Source organism: Scylla paramamosain, chromosome 4, assembly GCF_035594125.1.
Source record: "Scylla paramamosain isolate STU-SP2022 chromosome 4, ASM3559412v1, whole genome shotgun sequence".
Lineage (NCBI taxonomy): Eukaryota > Metazoa > Arthropoda > Malacostraca > Decapoda > Portunidae > Scylla > Scylla paramamosain.
This window is the reverse complement of record NC_087154.1, coordinates 29,536,826-29,558,525: the sequence shown is the minus strand read 5'-3', so window position 1 is coordinate 29,558,525 and position 21,700 is coordinate 29,536,826. Positions and strand designations below refer to the sequence as shown.

General features: G+C 37.3%; 1 protein-coding gene across 1 annotated transcript in view; it reads left to right on the top strand.

Annotated features, from left to right (window-relative positions):
• LOC135099952 (WD repeat-containing protein 81-like) overlaps window positions 1-19,778 on the top strand; it is a 35,905-nt gene extending 16,127 nt beyond the window's left edge. The window contains 14 exon segments of the mRNA XM_064002687.1: window positions 75-787; window positions 3,972-4,147; window positions 4,263-4,510; window positions 6,262-6,352; window positions 6,863-7,034; window positions 10,835-10,965; window positions 11,469-11,581; window positions 12,803-12,929; window positions 12,931-13,011; window positions 13,571-13,756; window positions 14,901-15,008; window positions 17,618-17,767; window positions 17,890-17,996; window positions 19,263-19,778. Of these exon segments, the coding sequence (XP_063858757.1) occupies window positions 75-787; window positions 3,972-4,147; window positions 4,263-4,510; window positions 6,262-6,352; window positions 6,863-7,034; window positions 10,835-10,965; window positions 11,469-11,581; window positions 12,803-12,929; window positions 12,931-13,011; window positions 13,571-13,756; window positions 14,901-15,008; window positions 17,618-17,767; window positions 17,890-17,996; window positions 19,263-19,494 (2,635 nt within the window). The 3' untranslated portion in view covers window positions 19,495-19,778.
• Window positions 19,779-21,700: the final 1,922 nt, after the last annotated feature.

Genomic DNA, 21,700 nt, shown 5'->3' with positions numbered 1-21,700 from the left:
ATGAGAATATATGGTATTATTTTATTTTATTTTGTTTATCTATTTTTATTTATTCATTTTGTTTTTCCTTCTAGATCACCCATGGCTTCTGAAACCTTGAGTTTGGATGACGTGTCTCTTCAGGAAGGAATTGGTTCTATTCCATCTCACTCTCCTTCTCCAAGTGCTGGTGAGGAGGAGGGAGAAGAAAGAGGAGAGGAAGTAGAAAGAGAACAGGAAGAAAATGATGAGGAAGAGGAAGAGGTCCATAGTGAACTTGATACTCCAACTCCTCTGGCATCAGCTTATGCAGCTTCTTCAACCACTGCTTACCCAATGTCCCCCTCATCAGTCACTAGTGGTATCAACATTCCCCGTAGTGGGGCATTGCCTGAAATATCATCTACCAAGTCTGCAAGAGAATATTCCAGCTCACTCCCAGACTTCCGCCTTGAGAAATTTAAATGTGTTACCAATATTGACACTGAAGAAAGTAAGGAGTCTTTGCAAAGACCTCACAAAGAAAAAGAAAGCCCATATGATCGAAGCAGAATTGAGCTTGGTCACAGCATGTCAGATGTATGTTGTGAGAGTGTTTTATGGTTGGCAGGACGGCTCGGGCCTGTCCTCACTGCACGTTATGTGACTCGCAATTTACTGCGTATGCTAACCCTCTGCTACTTGCCAGACTCTGGTGCTTTGGCTCCACTACCTCCAGATCCTGATGACCTACTTTCTGTCACAAAAAAGCGCATTGTGGGAGATTCATATTCCAAGAAGGTGCTCATTTGTCTCTCAGAAATTGCTTGTAAGTATAGTTCTTTTCTTCAGGTTCTTGTTTATGTGAATTGTAGGGAATAACACAATATAGAATACATATTTATCTTTCAAAGTACAGTACCCTCTTAAGTTTCACAATTGCTTTCTTCCAGAAGCATAGCACTAAACTTGAGAATTGCAAAACCCAGAGTATTAAAAACACTAGAAAATGCTTATTTGTTCCAGCTGCATAGCCTAGACCTGTATGAGTGTGTGTATATGTTTTTGTCATCACATTCATGGTGTGACTCAGCATATTGCAGCACCATGGCATCTAAACCTGTGTGACTGTGTGTGTTTTGTCTTCACATCCAGCATGATGCAGTTTTGCAGTGCCACCACATCAGAAGTGTGTGGGCATGTGTGTTTTGTCCTCACATCTGGTATTATTTGGCAGTGTGGCAGTGCAGCACCATTGCATCTAAAACTGTGTATGTGTGTGTGTGTGTGTATGCATGCGTATGCGTGTTTTGTCCTCACGTCTGGCAGTGCAGCAGTGCAGCACTATCACATCTAAAACTTGCATGTGTGTGTGTGTGTGTGTGTGTGTCTGTGTGTGTGTGTGTGTGTGTGTGTGTGTGTGTGTGTGTGTGTGTGTGTGTGTATTTACCTAGTTGTAATTTACAGGGTCTGAGCTACACTCTCATGGTCCCATCTCCATATCTACACTTATCCAATTTTTCCTTAAAGTTGTGCACCCTCATTGCCGATACTGCCTCCTCACTGAGCTTGTTCCAGACTTCTATATTTGTCGGTGGGAAACTATATTTCTTTATGTTACTCAAGCATCTTCCTTTTCTTAGTTTTTTTTTGCAGTATCCTTATGTGTAACTGATATTTCCTACTTCTCTTAACAGCATTGTCTCATTATCTATTTCTTCTACTCTATACCACAGTTTATAAATTAATATTAAATCTCTCCTTTTTCTTCTTTGTTCCTGTGTTGGCAGATTAATTTCCTTTCACCTGTCTTCATATGTTAATTATTCCAGTCCTGGAACCATCTTTGTTGCCATCCTTTGTATCCTTTCTATTTTTTTCACATGTTTCTTCTTATGTGGAGATCACAATGATTCAGCATATTCCATCTTTGGTCTAATCATGGTGGTAATCATCTTTCTCATCATATCTTTATCCATGTAGTGCAGGGGTGCTCAACCTTTTGCAAGCTGGGCCTCCCCAAAGCTAGCTCCATGCAGTTGGGGCCCACCACCCACTCAACCCCTTCCCCAAGTATGCCACCATAGATAGATAGATAGAATAAGATAGATAGATAGTTAGATAGCCCTTGGTTAGGCTATTGTTGTATTGGCGCACACTATTATTGTTATTATTGTTTTTTCCCTCTCCTGTCCTATGATTGCAGCCCCCTAGGAGACCACTTAATTATATCATATAATGGTTCAGTTAATTGTTTCCTGTACTCCTTTTAAATTGTAATCTGATACTCCATCTGTTCCTGTTGCTTTTCTCTTTTCCAGTTCCTCCATCATTTTATAAACTTCTTTTAATTACTATAATTGTCCATATTTGCTTTTTTTTATCTTCTTGTCTTTTGGTTCTTTAAATTCTGACATTTCTGTGAAAACTGGTTAGAACTTTTTGTTTAGCAGTTCACTCATGTCTTGGGATCTTCATGTTTCATTTCCATCCCTCAACCTTTCTAGTTTTTCTTTTAGTTTAATTTTTCCATTAATGAATCTATAGAACATTTTTGGTTTGACTTTTCTACTATAACTTTTTCATATCCTTTTCTTCTCTTCTTATTTTCACATTTTCATTTCTTGATATCTTAAAGTCTTCTTCATTTTTTTTTGGTTTTGATTTCTTTTCATTCTTATCCATGGCTCTTCTCTTTTTCATTGCACTTGCATATCTTGCATTAAACCACACCTGTTTTCCTCTTTCTTTAAGTTTGTAAGGTGTGTGTGTGTGTGTGTGTGTGTGTGTGTGTGCTTACATCGGGCATTGCAGGAGTGCAGCATTATCACATCTAAATGTATGTGTATTTACCGAGCTGTATTTACCTAGTTGTGGTTTACAGGAGGGGAGTAATCTCATAGTATTCTGTCTTTATATCTATCCAGTTTGGTCTTAAAAGCATGGACAGTTATGGCACTGACAATGTCTTCACTGAGTTCATTCCATTTGTTCACACTTCTGTGAGGAAAATTATACTTCTTGATGTTTCTTCTACAGTTAATTTTCTTCAGCTTCTTACTGTGTCCCCTTGTACTGTGTGTCTAAATTTATAAAACATTTTTTTGTCCACATTTTCCATACCATTTATCATTCTATAGATGTTTATTAAATCTCCTCTCTCTCTCTCTCCTATTTTCAAGGGTAGGAATTTCCAACATTTTTAATCTCTCTTCATGGGTCAGCTTACTCAACTCTGGAACCATCTTAGTGATTGCTCTTTGTACTCTTTCTAATTTTATAATATTCTTTGTATGAGGAGACCACACCACTGCCACATACTCCAATCTTGGTCTTATCATGGAAATCAATAACTTTTTTATCATTCCTTCATCCAAATGTGTGTGTGTGTGTGTGTGTGTGTGTGTGTGTGTATTTTGTTCTAATATTCAGTATGATTCAGCAGTGCAGCACCATCACATCTAAAATTGTATGTGTGTTTTGTCCTTAAATCCATAGTGATTTGGCAGTGTAGCACAATCACGTCCACTACAGTAATGAGACACCTCAAATTTGTTCGTATATTTTTTTGCACTGTGACAGTGCCATTGCTAGCCTTCCTCTCCTCCTTCCTTACATGTAAGCTGGTGTGACTAGTGTTGTGGTTAACAAGTGGCTTATTCCCATAAAGAATTTTTGTGCGCAGTTATGTGAATTGCATACAGAAATGAGTATACAATACATAGCATGCATGTATTCATTTTTGCTATTTGTGATGCCAGTGGTAGGTATCTGTGACCCATACACAACAAAAGCACAAAACTCAAGGAAATAATGCACAGAAATTGGGATGGTAAGAAATTTAGGACTCAGCACAAAACTTGAAGATCACAAAACTTGAATACCATGAAACTCAGGAGGGTTACTGTAATCATATTAAAATTAGTGAAGTATTGGTATCTTCAGTTCATGTTTTGAGAGGTGAACTCAGTTTTGACTGATAATTTTATTGTAACATGTATTTATATCATCAGGTTTGTATGGTGAGCAAGTGATATTGCTTCAGTATCTCTGTCACATATGTGAACTTGTGGCCTCATGTCGCCGCAAGTTGTCAGCCACAATGGAGGGTGGGCTTCTGGGAGCTATGGCCCTCCTGCAACACCTTTTGCCTTATCTTACTGATTACACATTTATGGAATACCTACAGGTAAGTGGTAAAGTATTTAATTATATATATTGTAGTAACATTTACCTTGAAATGATTGTGCTAATTAATGTGATGCCCTACTTATCCCTACTGATACCTATGACCTGGCTTTCAGGAAACTCTGATCCGTAATGCAGTTTATCCAGTGATCCGTCTGTTGTCCTCTACCAAAGTCAATTTCCCTCATGGTGGTGCTGCTCGTGGAGTGTTGGCTTGCAGAGTAATTGACTGTCTCTTCATAATGGCCCGCAGAGTTGGCAGGGAAATGAGTAAGAGCATCTTGATGCCAACCATTACAAGATTTCTGACAACCTTTGACAAATGTCACAGTAGCTCTCTTGGACAACTAGCAGCCTTAAACAGGTGTGTATGTAATTCTGGGCTCTTTTATCCAAAGACAGGGATTGAAATTTAGGGAAAAGGCTCAGTTTTATTTTACAATATTTTTACAGCATGCAAAAAAGTATTAGTTATTATAATAATAATAATTGAAAATAATCAAATCATCATCACCATCATTGTTACGCCCCACCGGGGGATAACGGGGAACTGGCAACTCCTTAGGGGTTGCCGTCCCCCACCGCTAACCTACGTTCTATCCGATCGGCCAATGGCATGGCATGTTTTTACCCCGACACCTCTACCTCCAGTTGTCGGGTTGGGTACGCGTACACTTCACACTTCTAGGCCAGTAATTCCCCCGGCTATGTCCCCCCTGGGGCCCCCGCAGCATAGCAGGGTCCCCCAGATTCACCTTTCGGCCCGCCCAATCATGCCTTTAATTGGAGTACATCACCTTTGACGATGTTGCTCCTGCGATGGCCAGGATGTGAATGAGCCTTTCACCACCGTCAACTGCACTGCCTTCCCTGGGCAGAGGTGCCAGCAGGGGTGTGCAGGAGGGGCATTGTGGCTCTGGTTCACCAGCTAGACTGGTTGGGGTGATCAGCACTGGTCTCTGTCAAGGTTTGTTGGTGAAGGATGGCACTCATGTCCGTTTTCAGATGCCCAAGGTTTCCCTCAGGTTGATGCACTGCTGTGTGCACGGCCCGGTGCTGTGGCACTCGAGACGCTTCCACTTGCAGATGTCAGACTAGTTCACTGTACACTATCTAGTCCTGTAATACACTCCAACTACCCTCCAGGACACCAAAAGGGTCAGTGACAGAGGCACCAACGGGGAATGCCCCCTGACGCTCTGAGAGCACAAGCGTCCGCATTCCTTGAGTCTGAAGACGGGATACTAAACGTTAGTCTTAGTCAGTCATGAGGTGCAGAGTCGATTCTCTGAGAGGCACTGACGGAGACGCTGACAGGAGGCTTCCTGAAGGCAGAGGTCGCTGAGCACATGGCCTCTGCTCACCAGAGATACCTTGTTTCTGTCTTGGTCTTTCCTTGCTCTGTCCTCACTTCCCACGAGGGTTGTTGTTGTTATTCCCAGCGCCTGGCCCACTGTGCAGTAGTTTTTCATGTAAACACAGGCCTCTCGCCTGCATCTGCTACCCTCTCACAGCTCATGTGTGCGCCCACAGGCGCGTGGGTACTTGTGTGTGTGTGTGGGTGCATGTGGGTATGTGTATGAGTGCTTGGGTGTAGATGAGTGTTTGGGGCGTAACAATCATCATTATCATTATCATCACTGACAGCATCATCAATGCCAGTCTCCCACCTAGAGCACGCCATGCAAAGATTAGCTATGGAAGGAACATCAAAATGAATTTTTCTGAAATCTCTAAAATGTTTAGTGTCCATAATATTTATAATTGCTGCTTTCAAAGTCAGAGTTGTATTGCTGGGTCCTGCAGTGCCAGGTGGATGGCTGCAGATGTTGGTCATGTCCTCGTTACTAAATTTTGCAGCATTCTTTAGAATTGTAATGTTTTTTTGAGTACTGAATTTTCTAAGCAGACAGCAGCCATTAATACATTCAGGTTGCCTGTGAAGTGTAGAAAATGCATGATGCGGTCATTTAGGGTTTCAGTGTGTGAAGCAAGTAGAGATCTCAGGAATAAAATAGGTATTACTGGAGCAATTCTTTTGTATGTATGTATTCATCATTACAAATTTCTTCTCTGTAAAGAGTGAGTCAAGAACCAATATATGTTTTCATGCAGGTCAAATGAGGGAGTAGAGACAGAAGACAGTGAGAAAAGTTCAGGTCCCTATCAGACATCTCCTGTTAATGAAGACTCAATTAAAATTAAGGTAAGCTCTATTTATCCTCTCTATTTGTATATCTCACCTATGGAGGTGAACACTTTAACCTAATTGACAGCAATTTATAGATGTATATTTCATCTATTTTCACTTACTGATAAAATTGTTTTTATCCATCCGTAGAGTCTCTCTCTCTCTCTCTCTCTCTCTCTCTCTCTCTCTCTCTCTCTCTCTCTCTCTCTCTCTCTCTCTCTCTCTCTCTCTCTCTCTCAACCTTGATGTTCATAACTTTTTTTATAATGGGCTTGAAGTTACTTCATCTAAGCAAGATAATATTATCTCCTTTAATTTGGATTTGCTTATCAAGATACTTTGTGACACAAAGCATTTTGGATTTTGTGTGTATTGATATGGTTTAGAATATGATGTGAATTCATTCCATACCAGCATTAAGTAAACAATTCAGCATAAAGCCTTTGAGAAGTAAATGAGCACTGGCTGGTTATATCCACAAAAAAATCATGGATTCATGTATTTATGTCCATTTCATTATTACAGGCTATAGAAGAGCTGAAGGAAGTGCTGACTCCAGAGCTTGCCTACCTGTCCTATGTGCCACTCTGTAGGTTCTTGGGTCCCTCATACATGGAAGTCACCTTGCCCAACCATGATCTTCTGCACTCTCTCTGTCTCCAGTTTGATGAAAATAACCAGGCGGACCATGCAGCAGGTGACACTCAGTTGTGGTGGCTGGTGGGTAGTGGCAACCTCCTCTTCCCTTCCTGTTGCCTGCCTCTCATTATCTTGCTCACTTGCCAGCCCTTTCATCAGCCTTGTATTTTTTGATTGTTGGGAATTAATTGAAGTAACCATGTTGAATTTTTTTTAATAGAATGCAGTCTGTATATGCTTTCATCTTAAAAAACCTATGTATCCCACTGAACAGTATTGCCAAGATGGTATCAGTGTCTTTTCCGAGAAAACCTTCATTGGGTATGCTTTATGTCAGCTGTTGAATGACATTATGTAGCAGGTCATGTTTGTGAATGCTGTAAGTGTAAATCCCATCTGTTCTTACAAGTCATCAGATTAAATTAATTCCCCAAGCGGAGCGAGGGTGGCTCTAATTTTACTACCACACATCTCTACAACCCACCACTCCACCTGCCCCCTGGAGGGTACAGTGATGATTTGGGCAGAAGCACTTCTTGGTGTCCATTGCATATAAAAATTGCGATTTCAGTCTCGGAAACACCTCCCTGTAGGTAACTTTTGATGGTGTATCTTTCTTATTTTATGACATTTCTTCATCAGACTCACTATTTTACTGTATTTTGTACTAAGGTGAACTATACACTGTTCACTTAAGCTATATTCCTAGCACCTAAGAGTGTTTATAATGTTGCAGCTGATTGGCTGCACTGCTCTCTCACTCGCACTCACATCAAGCCATATTTTGCATTCTTAAGTGAGAAATGTTTCTATATTATATGCTATAACTCACTTCTTATATGGAATAGCCAGTTTTGGTTGATGCCATCAGACTCAGCATTGATTGTAGAATCAAGGTGTATTGTAAAAACTTGACAAAACAAAAAAGAAAATGCTATTATAACAAGTTGAACTGTGAAGATGTTGAAAAAGTGTTTATAACATGTTTTACTTATGCTCACTATTTTCAGCAATTTATCATTGAATATTGAAATACATTATCATATTACATAGGAAAAACTCTCATGAACATGACAGTGTGATCAGAATACAGATATATCTTCACATATTGAAAAGACAGTCAATTATAGCAACATGTCACCATCACAGCGGTGCGACTCTTGGCATGATGGCTGGTAGTAGGAGTGGGTCCTGGGTAGGAGGGACAGGAAAACAGTGACACAGCAGGAACCTTCCAGAATAGTGTGTATATATATATATATATATATATATATATATATATATATATATATATATATATATATATATATATATATATATATATATATTTATTTATTTATTTATTTATTTATTCATATATTTATGATGATAATAGTTATGCATGATCCCGCACATGAAACTCGAGGAAGTAATGCAGTCGGATGGTAAGAATTTAGGACTCAGCACAAAACTCAAGGATCATGAAACTTGGATACTGTGAAACTTTGGGGGGCAATTTAGATGGTGGTTTTGTATCACAAATATCTGCCAAGCCCTCTTTTATTTATTTTATTTTATTTTATTTTATTTTTTATTATTTTTTTTTTCAAGGGCAAAGCATAAGGTGAAGACAGCATCATCGTTGGCCTAATCAAAGATGCAGGAAAATTTCTACTTGACAGACTTGCACTACTGTATGTAAAATGCATGCAGACTTGCTCTGGACTTGGGACTTAGAAATTGGAAAAATCACAACAATATTGGTTTACAAGAAAGGAGGCATCAGTAATCTAAGAAAAAAAAAAAAACATTGGGAAATAAGTTTATTGTCTGTAGTATACAAGGTTTTTGCAAAAATGTTCTCATATATGATCAGCACAACACTTGGTTTAAGTGTGGCAAAGGAGTAAACAGGATTTTGGGATGGTTTTTCAACAGCTGATTATATCCATGTCATTAATCAAGTGCTGTAATGGACAAATATACAGAATATCCTTAACTACTATGCATGTCTTTTGTATACTATGAATAAAAAGTATGTCAAAATATTGCAAAATAAAAACTTGTACCATAAAGCTGCATAAAGTTTGCAACAAAATGCTAACAGAGAAAGATGTCAAGTAAGGTTACTTTGTTTTTTTTTCATAACAAATTCTGTTGCACCAAGAGTAGCAATGTATGTATGGCACTCTCACAACTTTCACACATTAGTATAACTTAGTCACCCTTATTGTGTACTAAATGCTACTCATTTTCCAAATTAAAGGGAGATTAGTTCCATCACATGCCAGGACACTGCTGTTTTCTAGTCTCATTGTATATATTGAGGATACAGCAAGCTAAAATCCTCTGTTCATGTATGACTGATTCTCTCTCTCTCTCTCTCTCTCTCTCTCTCTCTCTCTCTCTCTCTCTCTCTCTCTCTCTCTCTCTCTCTCTCTCTCTCTCTCTCTCTCTCTCTCTCTCTCTCTCTCTCTCTCTCTCTCTCTCTCTCTCTCTCTCTGACCTATGAGTGTATTCTTTTTATTCCCATCATTATTTTTTCCCAGGTGCATTATCCTGCATAGAGAATGTAGTTATGCTTCATAAAAGAATGTATAGGACATTATGCTTTAGTATTTTTATACCTGTTGATATCTGTAGTAACATTAATGAAACAAGAACTTTCCTGTCAAACCATGCAATTAAAACACACCACTTGTCATTATGCTGTAGAAATGTCCAGTTGTCTTGATTGTGAAATGTGCCTGCAAATGTTTAGCAAAAATCCAATTATGCCATGATGCTCTTCCATACATAAAGCTGAAGGACTGGTATCACTACTGAGGAAAACTTCACTACCCTAAAGTCCAGTGTTGGTATTGCTTGCAAAATCCACCTGGATGTTCTTAGAAATTAATAATTAGTACAGATATCCAGGTGGCAAGTGCAAGTCCCTCTGGAGTGTTAGCTGTATATATTTTGATACCACATTAGTAGCTTGGAATTCATTTCCACAGGGAACACTGATGAATATTTCGTTAAATATTCATCTGAAAATGTTATTTGAAATTCACTTATTTTTACTGGAATGAATTCCCTTGAAGAAATAATGTTGAATTATTATCATCACTGTCATTATCATTGCTGTGTGAAAAACTCATTTCAAGTCTTTCCAAGTTTACATGAGTCACCCTGTGTCACTAAATGACAGTTTGCCAAGATTCAGTGATGTGCAACTTGTCTTAATTGCTTTGCTTGTTAGATCCATCCTCAGGACCTCATTTTTTGCCTTCTGTAGTCATCCCACAACACTTTGAAACTCCCAGTTCTGAATGCTTTAATATTTAGTAGTTTTATATATATATATATATATATATATATATATATATATATATATATATATATATATATATATATATATATATATATATATATATATATATATATATATATATATATATTTTTTTTTTTTTTTTTTTTTTTTATTCCTTTCATATAGCCAAATGATTGTCTTGCATATCTCTCTCTCTCTCTCTCTCTCTCTCTCTCTCTCTCTCTCTCTCTCTCTCTCTCTCTCTCTCTCTCTCTCTCTCTCTCTCTCTCTCTCCATGTTTGCTCAGGTTGGAACCAAGATACTTAAGTCATTGTTTTATCTATTATTTATTAATTTCACTGTAAACTGTGTAGATAGTTGATTGTTTCATTGTTTTCTTGCAAACATCTTTTAAGTAAGCTAATTTACTTTTTCTTTCTGCATTCAGCACAACTCTGTTATGAAGTTACAATGCGTTGACTGCAGAGGAATGTCTTAATGTATGCATCAAGGAGAAAAATAGGATTTCTAATGCACCCTCTTTCTGCTGAAAAATAATGGAAGTTAATTTTGATTTTTGACAGTGTTGACTGATGATGGCCTAGGACTGAGTAGCTCTGGTGATGAGGCTGGTGGCGGCGGGAGTCGTAGGAAATCTGTCTCGAGCAGAGGAGGCACCAATGTTGCAGTAACAGGAAATAGGATTGATATAAAGGTTAGGCAGTCATTATTATTTGTTTATCTTATATATCTGTCTATTCATTTAATGAATCAAAAACTGATGTCTCATCTTGGCCACCTCACTTTGAGAGTTATCTTAGGCTGGTACATAAATTGATCAGTGGGTAGTATTTATAAATGCCTTGGATTTTAATCATGACTGTTTTCAAAGGTAAGAGAGATAATTAGTTGTAGTTCTCACAGTGTTTTCTTTCTTTTTTCATTTCATCATTAATAGTGCAAAACTTTGTTAAATTATTACTAGAATTATGAAAATACCTATGAAGGTCACAATAATTACCATTAAATCCTTTTAAAAGTAATCAAAATGAGTTACTGAAATGTTTGAGAATAGAGGCCTATACCTAATGCCTAAAACCCTGTTATCTCCAACTAATGGATGGCCATAACATGAAAGTCAGTATTTATTTTCCTAAGCCCTCATTGATATTTCCCTTATTTATCTGTAAGCAAATCTTTTGTTGTTTCTTGTGCTAGGATGGAGCAGATGGTGTCTTCAGTCCTCTCACAGATCTCCCTCCATCAACTGGCTTTGCCACAACAGTTGATATTACCAAGTACACAAATACAAAAATGGAAAATACTCAAAGGTAAATCCAGTACATACAAGATGTTTTTTTTTTTCTTTCACCAGGAAATATGAAAGCTAGCTGATTAAAGTAACCTCTTGATTAGATTATAAATGTGTGATATTTATTAAGAATATCTTTGGCATAACAGATCATTTCATTGCTAGAAATGTATTCACACACAGGATGGCATAATGGCCCAGTAGTGCAGCATGATTGTAATTAGCTTCTTGCCTGCTTGCTGACAATCTCTGGCTTTCAGTGGTTAGTCTTATTGGTGTGATAACCAGATCCACATGTCATGGATATGCACTGGTCCAGACCATGGCTATCTCTCTACATTCCAGGCTGACATCCTGCCATGAGGAGTTCCAGTAATAAAGCACTTAAATATGTAACTTAATCATATAAGTGATGTCTGAGAAAAGTGAGAGCAGATTAGACCATTAAAAAAGACTAAGCAGGAGTGCATTAGGAAAAAAACAACTCCAGAGGCTAAACCTCCTAACCTTAACCAAAAATAGATTTAGCAGTGACCACATGTCATTAAAACAAGTCACAATTTATGTTAAATGAGTGTAGCTAGAAAATTTATGATCACAAAACTTATATATAGAAAGTCATGGAAGTTTTTATGAGAAAGCTCAGCAAAACAATATCAAAATTAATGGAAGAAAATATAGTAAAAATTGTACTGAAGTACTGTGAAAGTAGTTTTCCTCTATTTCTTCTGTAAGATTCCATATTTATATGGACCCATATTTATATGTTGCTTAGCATTAGCTTACTAAGTCACAATTGTATGCTACTTGTCTGCCATGTTTAATGGCTTTTTAAGTCCTCTCTCAGGACCTTATCCCATGTTTTCCTTAAACTGATGCAATGACACTGTATAATTCATGTGGAAAAAAGCCTCTCTCTCTCTCTCTCTCCTCTCTCTCTCCTCTCCTCTCTCTCTCTCTCTCTCTCTCTCTCTCTCTCTCTCTCTCTCTCTCTCTCTCTCTCTCTCTCTCCTCTCTCCTCTCTCTCTCTCTCCTCTCTCTCTCTCTCTCTCTCTCTCTCTCTCTCTCTCTCCCCTCTCTCTCCTCTCTCTCTCTCTCTCTCTCTCTCTCTCTCTCTCTCTCTCTCTCTCTCTCTCTCTCTCTCTCCTCTCTCTCTCTCTCCTCTCTCCTCTCTCCCTCCTCTCTCTCTCTCTCTCTCTCTCTCATTTATTGTTTACATGATTTGTTTTGTCTCCTGGAGGCATCTGCGAGGCAATTGGTTGGCTTACTGGGAGCATGAAATTGGACGAAGTGAACAAGATACAAGATTTAACTTCAAACAAATCAAGCTGCAGACATTTGTAGGCCATAACAACAGTGTAAAATCCCATCCAAGTACTGGATAATGAAAACTCCTTCATTTCCTGCAGCAAAGACAAGACGGTAAAGTTGTGGTCCTTGCGAAGCCAGGTGAGCACCACAGATTATTGTCAATGACTTCGTTTCCTCATATTACCTTATATTCTGCTATATTTTAATATATTCCAGGCATGTTTTTCATTGAATTCATTTTTTTTTTTTTTTCATATTTAAAAAAATGTTTTTATTCACATAAAGATAAATCCTAAGATGTCAAATTAACTAAAGAGAGCTCCAGTCTAAGAAAATTATATTAAACTATTTCTGTCAACCTATCTGACTGATGTCTTGCTTCCACTGGGGAGTATTCTCCATGGGATGGCCATGGCAGTAGAGTTTCTAACCCAAATCTGTTCATCTTTGTTTGTTCAAGTGCTTTGCCTCTATTTATGTATTTAACAGACCAACAGTTTTCCCTAAGGAGGTAATAATAACTCTTAAGTTACATATATTATGCAAGATTATTACTTTTCTGCATATGAGTAAAATGATCATGTGTGAAATTAAGTAGATACATTTTTTGGCACTTATATTTAATATATAGCCACTAGAAATTAAGTTCCTTTGCCATCCTTTTTCTTATAATTATTCTAATATTTATAAAAAACAGGGTGATGGAAGTTCCCATGTGAGCCCTCAGTGGACTTACACTGGCCACAAGAAGTCAGTCTTTGGAGTGACTCTGTGCGAGTCAATGAGATATGCTGCATCCTGTGACTCAACCGTCCATGTTTGGGATCCCTTTATATGTGCTACCATAAAGCAACTTGACTCTCTTCGTCATAGTCCTGTTACAGTAAGTTGTAGGATGTTGAAGTATTGTATAACATTACAGACTTTTTGGTATGTGTGGAATTCTTGAGTTACATACACTTCATATCCACTGACTCTCATTTCATATCCACTGACTCTTATCAAACCTAATCTCAGTGCTTCTCAGAAAGCATTAAGGGAGATATAAAGTATGGTAAGGATTTAGTCAATCTTGAATACTGAAGACTCAATTACTCTGGTAACTGACTTATAATGGACTGGCTCACCTTTTTTGTTTACTTGACACTGATTCATTTGAAATTTCAAGAAAAATAGGTCTAGTTGCAGTGTGGGTCATCCATGTGTTTATAAACAAAGGTAACTTATAATTTATAAACCAGCACCATATTACAGCATATTATAATTCATCTTCATTAGTTTAATCCTCCACTGGTGGTGGTGCAATGTCAGATTCCACAAAATGAAACTCATTAATTATTCTTGTCACATGTTCACCATCTTTCATTGCCTCAGTTTGAATTATATGATGTATGGAAATCAAGTTCAGGAAAAGAGTATGGTATCATGCTAATGAGAATTATATTTTACCATTTTTCCTTAAGTTTATCCTGTCTTGTGCCTGGGTGGTAAATAGTACAGGACTTAGCTCCCTGAAGACAATGGTTTTAAAGGGTGAATAATGCAATGCTCATTTGTCTTAACCACAAATGATTATAACAAAAGAAAATAAAGAAAAAAAAATCCAGAACCTGCTTAAAGAGATGCATATTTAATGCATGTTGCTACTGATACAAGTATAGAGTTTAAAATGCATGAAGAGCTGTGGGAAGGAATAAAAAAGTGCTTATATTTAAAATTGCTTGTATTGAGTATAAAGAAATATAAAATATGGTGAACTGAAACCATAAAGTAATACCATGTTGGTTTCTGATTTGTAAAAACATGGGTAAGCTGCACTGCACACAAATCTTGCTTGAACTATCTGAACTAAATTCAAGTCAAGGATATATAATGAAAAATGTCAGTCAATACATGTGAAATAGGTTTCAAAATTAAACAAATTCAGATTGAAAGTTTTATAGTACAGTAATATATACATGTCCTTTATATTATTTATTAGCACCGAAAATATCATATGGAAATATTAATCATATTTATTATCATAGGTTCTGACAGCTATGGCAGCACCTTCAACACAGTTAGTGGTTGCAACCACTGATGCAACTCTGAAGTTCATTGATCTTAGAACTTGCAGCTATATACATGAATTTAAGGTATGTATAGGTATGCAATATTGTAAATATCTGTCCACTTGTTTATTCTAAAGAATCTGCTCATGGCCCTAAACTTCCTCTTTATGCTCTCTCTCTCTCTCTCTCTCTCTCTCTCTCTCTCTCTCTCTCTCTCTCTCTCTCTCTCTCTCTCTCTCTCTCTCTCTCTCTCTCTCTCTCTCTCTCTCTCTCTCTCTCTCTCTCTCTCTCTCTCTCTCTCTCTCTCTCTCTCTCTCTCTCTCTCTCCTCTCTCATATAAGACAGAATTTAGCCAAGGGAAACAAAAACCTTAAAAAAAGGCCCACTGAAAATGCTAGTCCCTAAAGAGTCCAAAAGAATATCCAAAGATTATGAGAACATAAGAACATAAGAAATAAGGGAAGCTGCAAGAAGCCACCAGTCTTACACGTTGCAGTCCCTGTATGAAATATACCTACCTATTTCCACCTATCATCCCCATCCATAAACCTGTCTAATCTTCTCTTAAAGCTCCCTAATGTCTTAGCACTAACAACTTGATTACTGAGTCTGTTCCATTCATCTACCACTCTGTTTGAGAACCAATTTTTTCCTATCTCTTTCCTAAACCTAAGTTTTTCAAGTTTGAACCCAATATTTCTTGTTCTGTCCTGGTTGCTGATCCTAAGAATTTTGCTTACGTCCCCCTTGCTGTAACCCTTATACCACTTAAAGACTTCTATCAGGTTCCCTCTTAACCTACATCTCTCTAAAGTATGTAAATTTAACAGTTTCAATCTCGCCTCATAAGGAATACTCCTCATCCGCTGTATCCTTTTAGTCATTCTCTTTTGTACTGATTCTAACAGACTTATCAGATTCAAGAGGGAATCTTGAAAAGTTCAAGTCATGAGTAGGAGGAAATACAGAAGCAAGCTTGGAGTTCCAGAGGTTATATATATAAAAAAAGATGAAAGATTGGAAATACTGTTTAACTCTTGAATTAGGGAGGTGGAAAGAAGTGGGATGAGAGAGAGAAGAAGAAGAATAGAAAGCCTTATTCAGCAAGGCCACAGGAGTAGGGAGGCAAGCATTCAGCAAGATCAGAAGAGCTTTAGTAATATCATAGGTTTAGTGCCTCCATGGTGTAGTGGCTGGTGCATCTGTTTATGAATCCATGGGTCCTTGCTTAAATCTACAATATTCTCTTAAGTTTCACAATTGCTTTCTTCCAAAGGCATAATCCTAAACTTGAGAATCACAAAATTGGAGGTATTGAAAACACTGGAAAAATACTTATTTATTCCAGCTGCATGGCCCAGACCTGTGTTTTGTCCTCACATCTGGCAGTGCGATGGTGCAGTGCCATCACATCTAAAACTGTGTGTGTGTGTGTGTGTGTGTGTGTGTGTGTTGTTTGTGTGTGTGTGTGTGTGTGTGTGTGTGCTCAAATCTGGCAATTTGGCAGTGTAGTCCCATTGCATCTAAAACTTTGTGCATATGTGTGTTTTGTCCTTACATCTGGAGTGATTTGGCAGTGCAGTATCATCATATCCACCACAGTAATGAGACTTCTCTCATTTGTTTGTGTGTTTTTCACAATGTGGCAGCACTGTCATCAGCCTTCCTCTACCCCTTTCTCGCATGCAAATCAGCATGACTAGTGTTGTGGTTAACAAGTGGTTTATCCACATAAAGAATTTGTATGTTCAGGTATGTAAACTGTAAATGGAAATGAGTATATGTATAATACATAGCATGTATGTATTTATTTGTGTTATTTGTGATGCCAAAGGTAGGAATGCATTATCCACATGCAATGAAAGTGCGAATCTTATAGAAATAATGCACAAAAGTTGGAATGGTAAGAATTTAGGTGAAACCCTCGGTGAAGCCCAAGAATCGCAAAACTTGAATACCAACAAGCAACTTGGTTAGGTAACTTAGGCTGAGGCAGTCAGCTCACCCAGCTGTTCATCCTTTCTTTGACTTTTTCATATCCTCTGAAATATCCAAGCTTTCTTTGTCCCCACAATAAGAGATCTCTCCTGCTTACTTTTTTTTTTTTTTTTTTTTTTTTTAATTCCATTCATTAACTTATAATAGGTTTTCCCTCTGTTTTTTCATGTGATGGTATTTCTATTTTTAGTCTTTTATCATACTTAACTACATCATGCTTAATTTTGGTACATTCTTGGTTTATCATTCATTGTGTTCTTTCCAATTTCTTGATATGGTATTTTAGGTGAAGGGGCCAGGGCCACACAACTTTGCATATTCCAGTGTTTACTAGAGGAGTCTAAGCTTCTGCTGTCCTGTCTCAATATCTACTCTTATCCAGTTTTTCCTTAAAATCACGTACAGTTATTGCATTTCCTAATTTTTGCAGCTCATTCCAGATTCCTGCAGTCCTTTGCAGGAAACTGTTCTTCTTAATCTACACACACCCTTCTTCACCTTCATGTCATGCCCTCTTGTGCTTCTAAAGTCTCTCATCAGTCTAATTTTTCATAGTCCAAAAAAATCCGATATAAAGCAATCAGGTGGATGTCAGGTGTGTGTGTGTGTGTGTGTGTGTGAGAGAGAGAGAGAATATGATTTTCATAACATTTTTTAAGAGACCAGAGAAGATAATAAATTTGTTTATTTCACAGGTGTCTGTGGGAGGTGCAGGGTTAGTACGTTGTATTGACTCAAGTGGGGATGGCCACCTGGTGGCTGTAGCGCACTCCTCAGGGGTGATATCCGTCCTTGATATACGCACAGGACATCTTCTTTCAACGTGGAAACCACACGAAGGAGAGGTATTAGGACTTACTAGTTTTTTTTATTGTTATGCCATTAATTTCATGATATATTTATATACAGTTTATTCATCATATGTATGTAGTTATCTTGAATGATGGAAAATAATAACTTGTTTCAGGTGTTATGCATGAAATGGCATCGCAACAGCACCTTCATTAGTTCAGCTCTTGACCAAACCATGTCTGTGTGGAGTACTGATGATACCAAGCTCAAATTCACTCTCAGGTAATTTAAGTGAACATTTTCACCCTGATCAAAAGAATTCTTCTTGAACACATTGATCTTCTAAACTACCCTCATTCCTCCTGCAAGCACTTCATATGTCAACTCTTTTGTCTGCACTTGTATTGCCTATATTTACATTCCAATCCCATCCACTTCAACTACTTTCAGCATTTTTATTTTATAGCCTTACAGGGCATACACTTGCCTATACACCTTTCCACTTGTTCCAGCCATATACAGCATTTGCATATTTTAAACATAACAAGTATTAATGTGGAAAATCACCTGAAGTCCAGGAGTTTTATTATAGATTAGATATAACTAATAGTATTATAAGTTCAAAAGACAATGTTTTCAAGATATAAAGGAATGAATCACCATCATACCATGACTGCTTAAAAACAGGCATTTTTGTTATCAGCTATCACTGGGAAATGAGTAGGGAAATGTCCTTAGTTCATCCATTATAGATTTAATTAGCATTAGTTTGATTATGAGAACTTTAACTTTCTGTAAAGTGTGTGCACTTAACATCCACCAATTATTTATTGTGTTCTTTAGTTCTGGTACATGTTTTGGGTTATTTCTTTTGCTTTAACATACTTTTTTTTTATCACAGTTAATAAATATGAAGCATATCAGAATAAAGTTTGTAGGGATACCATAATTGAAGATTATTTATCATCAGTATTATTTTAAAATGTAGGTTCCTTATTGCATAAGTAAGCCACTGTCTTATGTTGACAGATAGCTGAGCTGCACAATTATTTGTTGTTTGTCCATCAATTTTCATTTATAGTTTTCTCCTCAGAAACCCATTTCATGTTTTTTTTTTTTTTTTTTTTTTTTTTTTTTTTTTTTTTATGTAGGAAGGACACTGGCCAAGGGCAACAAAAATCTAATAAAAAAAAATGCCTACTGAAATGCCAGTCCCATATAAGGGTGAAAGCAGTGGTCAAAAATTGATGGATAAGTGTCTTGAAATGTTACCTTACTCATCTCAATAGTGTTCCATCTTTTTATTTCATAGTAATTAACATGTTTCAGCCTGCCATTCTCATCCTCTCACCACATTGGGAGATGAATGCAGTTTGCAAGATCTCAGCATGTTTCTGATCACTTGATTCCAGAATCTTCACCTTAGCCTCATTCATATAACCAGTCTAATATTACTCCACAATGTGACTTGAAGTCACATATATGGAAGCTGCTATATTCTAATTACTGCTTGATTGAATTGTTTTTAATATCTTGTTGATGCTGCAGGGGTCCAACTGAGCCAGTACATCTGATAAGCCTATATGAGGATGAGGTCATCACTGGCACCACAGCTAACAGAATTGGAGTCCACACCTCCATCTCACCCACTGCCTCATTCTCCTCCACTAGACTACGATCAGACACTTTCAGGGGTGTTCTCACCACCATGGCAGTCCTACCCCTCAACCGACTGATGCTTCTTGGAGCTGATAATGGAACTATAAGACTACTATGTTGAGGCTTTAACTAATGTGATATTGTGATTTTTAAGGGTCATTTCTAATAAGCTCACATACAGGTTCCTGATTAAGTTGTCAGGTGTTGTCAAGAAGAGAACTCTCATCATATCATTGTTAAGTATGATTTTAAGTTAATCTTAAGTAACACTGATCTGAAACATTTACTGTTGTACAGATGAATTGTAAAGTATGTACCTTAAAATATATGGGATTTATATTTTATATATTGCCTTTCAAGTAAGTCATGTAATTATATATAAAAAAATAAAGCACATTTGCATGATAGTGTGATTTGTTTACTCTGATGGATAAGAAAAGCTTTAGGAAGTATGAGAGCAATAAAAATGCAGGAAACCTTTCAGTCTTCTGTGCCAGGAACATATTTTTTTCCATGAAAAGATTACCAGTACAAAATTCATCTTCTGATTCTTCATCTTCATTCATTCTGATCTTCATCTTCATCTGATTCATCTTCATATAAAATGATCCTGTAACCCCATTGGTGGTTCTGGGAGCATGTAACAGACTGGGGAAGCAAGCCAAGATTTTTTTTTTTTATTTCTTTATATGATCAGAACTCTCCTTTTAAGTCAAGTATAATTGTAGGAGGCTTAATGTTAATGTTGTCTGTAGTCATGGGAGTGCACCATTGGGCTGTCTGTCAAATTTGTTCTAGCAATTTGTCAACAAATCATTTATTTTTTAAACTTCAACACCCTCTACAGCAGGTGGAACTATATGCATGCCATCACCACCTGATATCCCTTCAACTATTCAACACCTTTGTTCTACAGCCTCCTGTACTAGTTCTTGCCATTGACATTTGTCACTGATTCTTTTGGCAGTATTCATCCATAATGCCATAATGCCAACAAGACAACCAAGTTTTTATTCTAAGATTTGTTCATTGTAAAATTAACTTTAGAGCTGTGCTGTAAGTTCCTTTCTGTTCTTTAAATTTTAATGGAAATACTTCCTTCTCCATATTTGTTCTGAACATGAACCGTCACATAATCCTGAGTAAATTTCTCTCACATAGACTGCAGTTGCAGCATCATAAAACTAAATCAATAAAAAATCGGTATAGACCGCAATAGCAATACACTTTTTCAACTCTTCATACTAAAAAATCCATATTCATATATTTCTTTTAAACTGATGTCATCAGTATGAGTTTTTTCTTAATTTTTCATTTCCATTCACTTCACTGATAAGATTGCAAAGAAATTCCGGATATCCTACAATTGGATCTACAGTTTGTAACACCAGTTTCTTCTGATATTGCCAGAGGTGAAAGTACAGGTTTCTCCAAGTCAAAAATTAACTATGCTCATATGCATTTTGAGGTGTTGTTTAGCCATGGTGTGAAATTAATGTGTAGCCTGGCAATAGATACAATGGCCAGGCCAGGTGGGTAATCATGGCAGAGAAACACCATGTTCACACACTTAACATTACTTTAAATTGTGCAATGCAATCTGAACATATTTATTGTCACAGTCTCAGAGGGAAACTACATGTGACTGGCTATCCTCACTCCTGACTCTTCCCTGCACATTCTGTCATGGTTACTTGCCTGCCCCAGCCGTTGCATCTGTCACCAGCCCACACTTGAATTTTACACCACGGCTAAATAACACCAAAATGCATATAGATCATATTTGACTTCAAGTAACATGTACTTTCACTTGTAGCAATACCTACAAAAACTCATGTTACACCCTGTATATTTGAAATTACCTTTCTTTTAAAATATAACACATTTTTTTCCATTAATAGTGTCCACTTTAAAATATTGATGAAGAGTAAAGAATATTTACATCAAGGAAATCATTATCTTTCTAGGTTTACATATACTGTGACTGCCCATTGCAGAAACCAATATGCTGGAGATGTGTCACATGTTGAGGGAGAAAGGCAAGGAAAGTGGCCATGAATGCCATAAGTTCATGAGAGGTGAGAATGTCAGGCAGTGTTGGTGTCGAGAGCCTGAAAGTGAATATTTTAGTTACAACAGAGAAGGAAGGAATCAGTAAGCCAATCAAAAAGTTTTAGGAAGAAGTGGATGGTGTAAGTGAGATGTTTGATATGAGAGAAAAATGTGTGACATTGAAAAGGAAGAATGCAGATGAACTGGATGAAAGAAGCAACAGGGAGGAAGTTGAGAGGTATGTGAAAAGGCAGCAAGACCAGATGATGTACTGT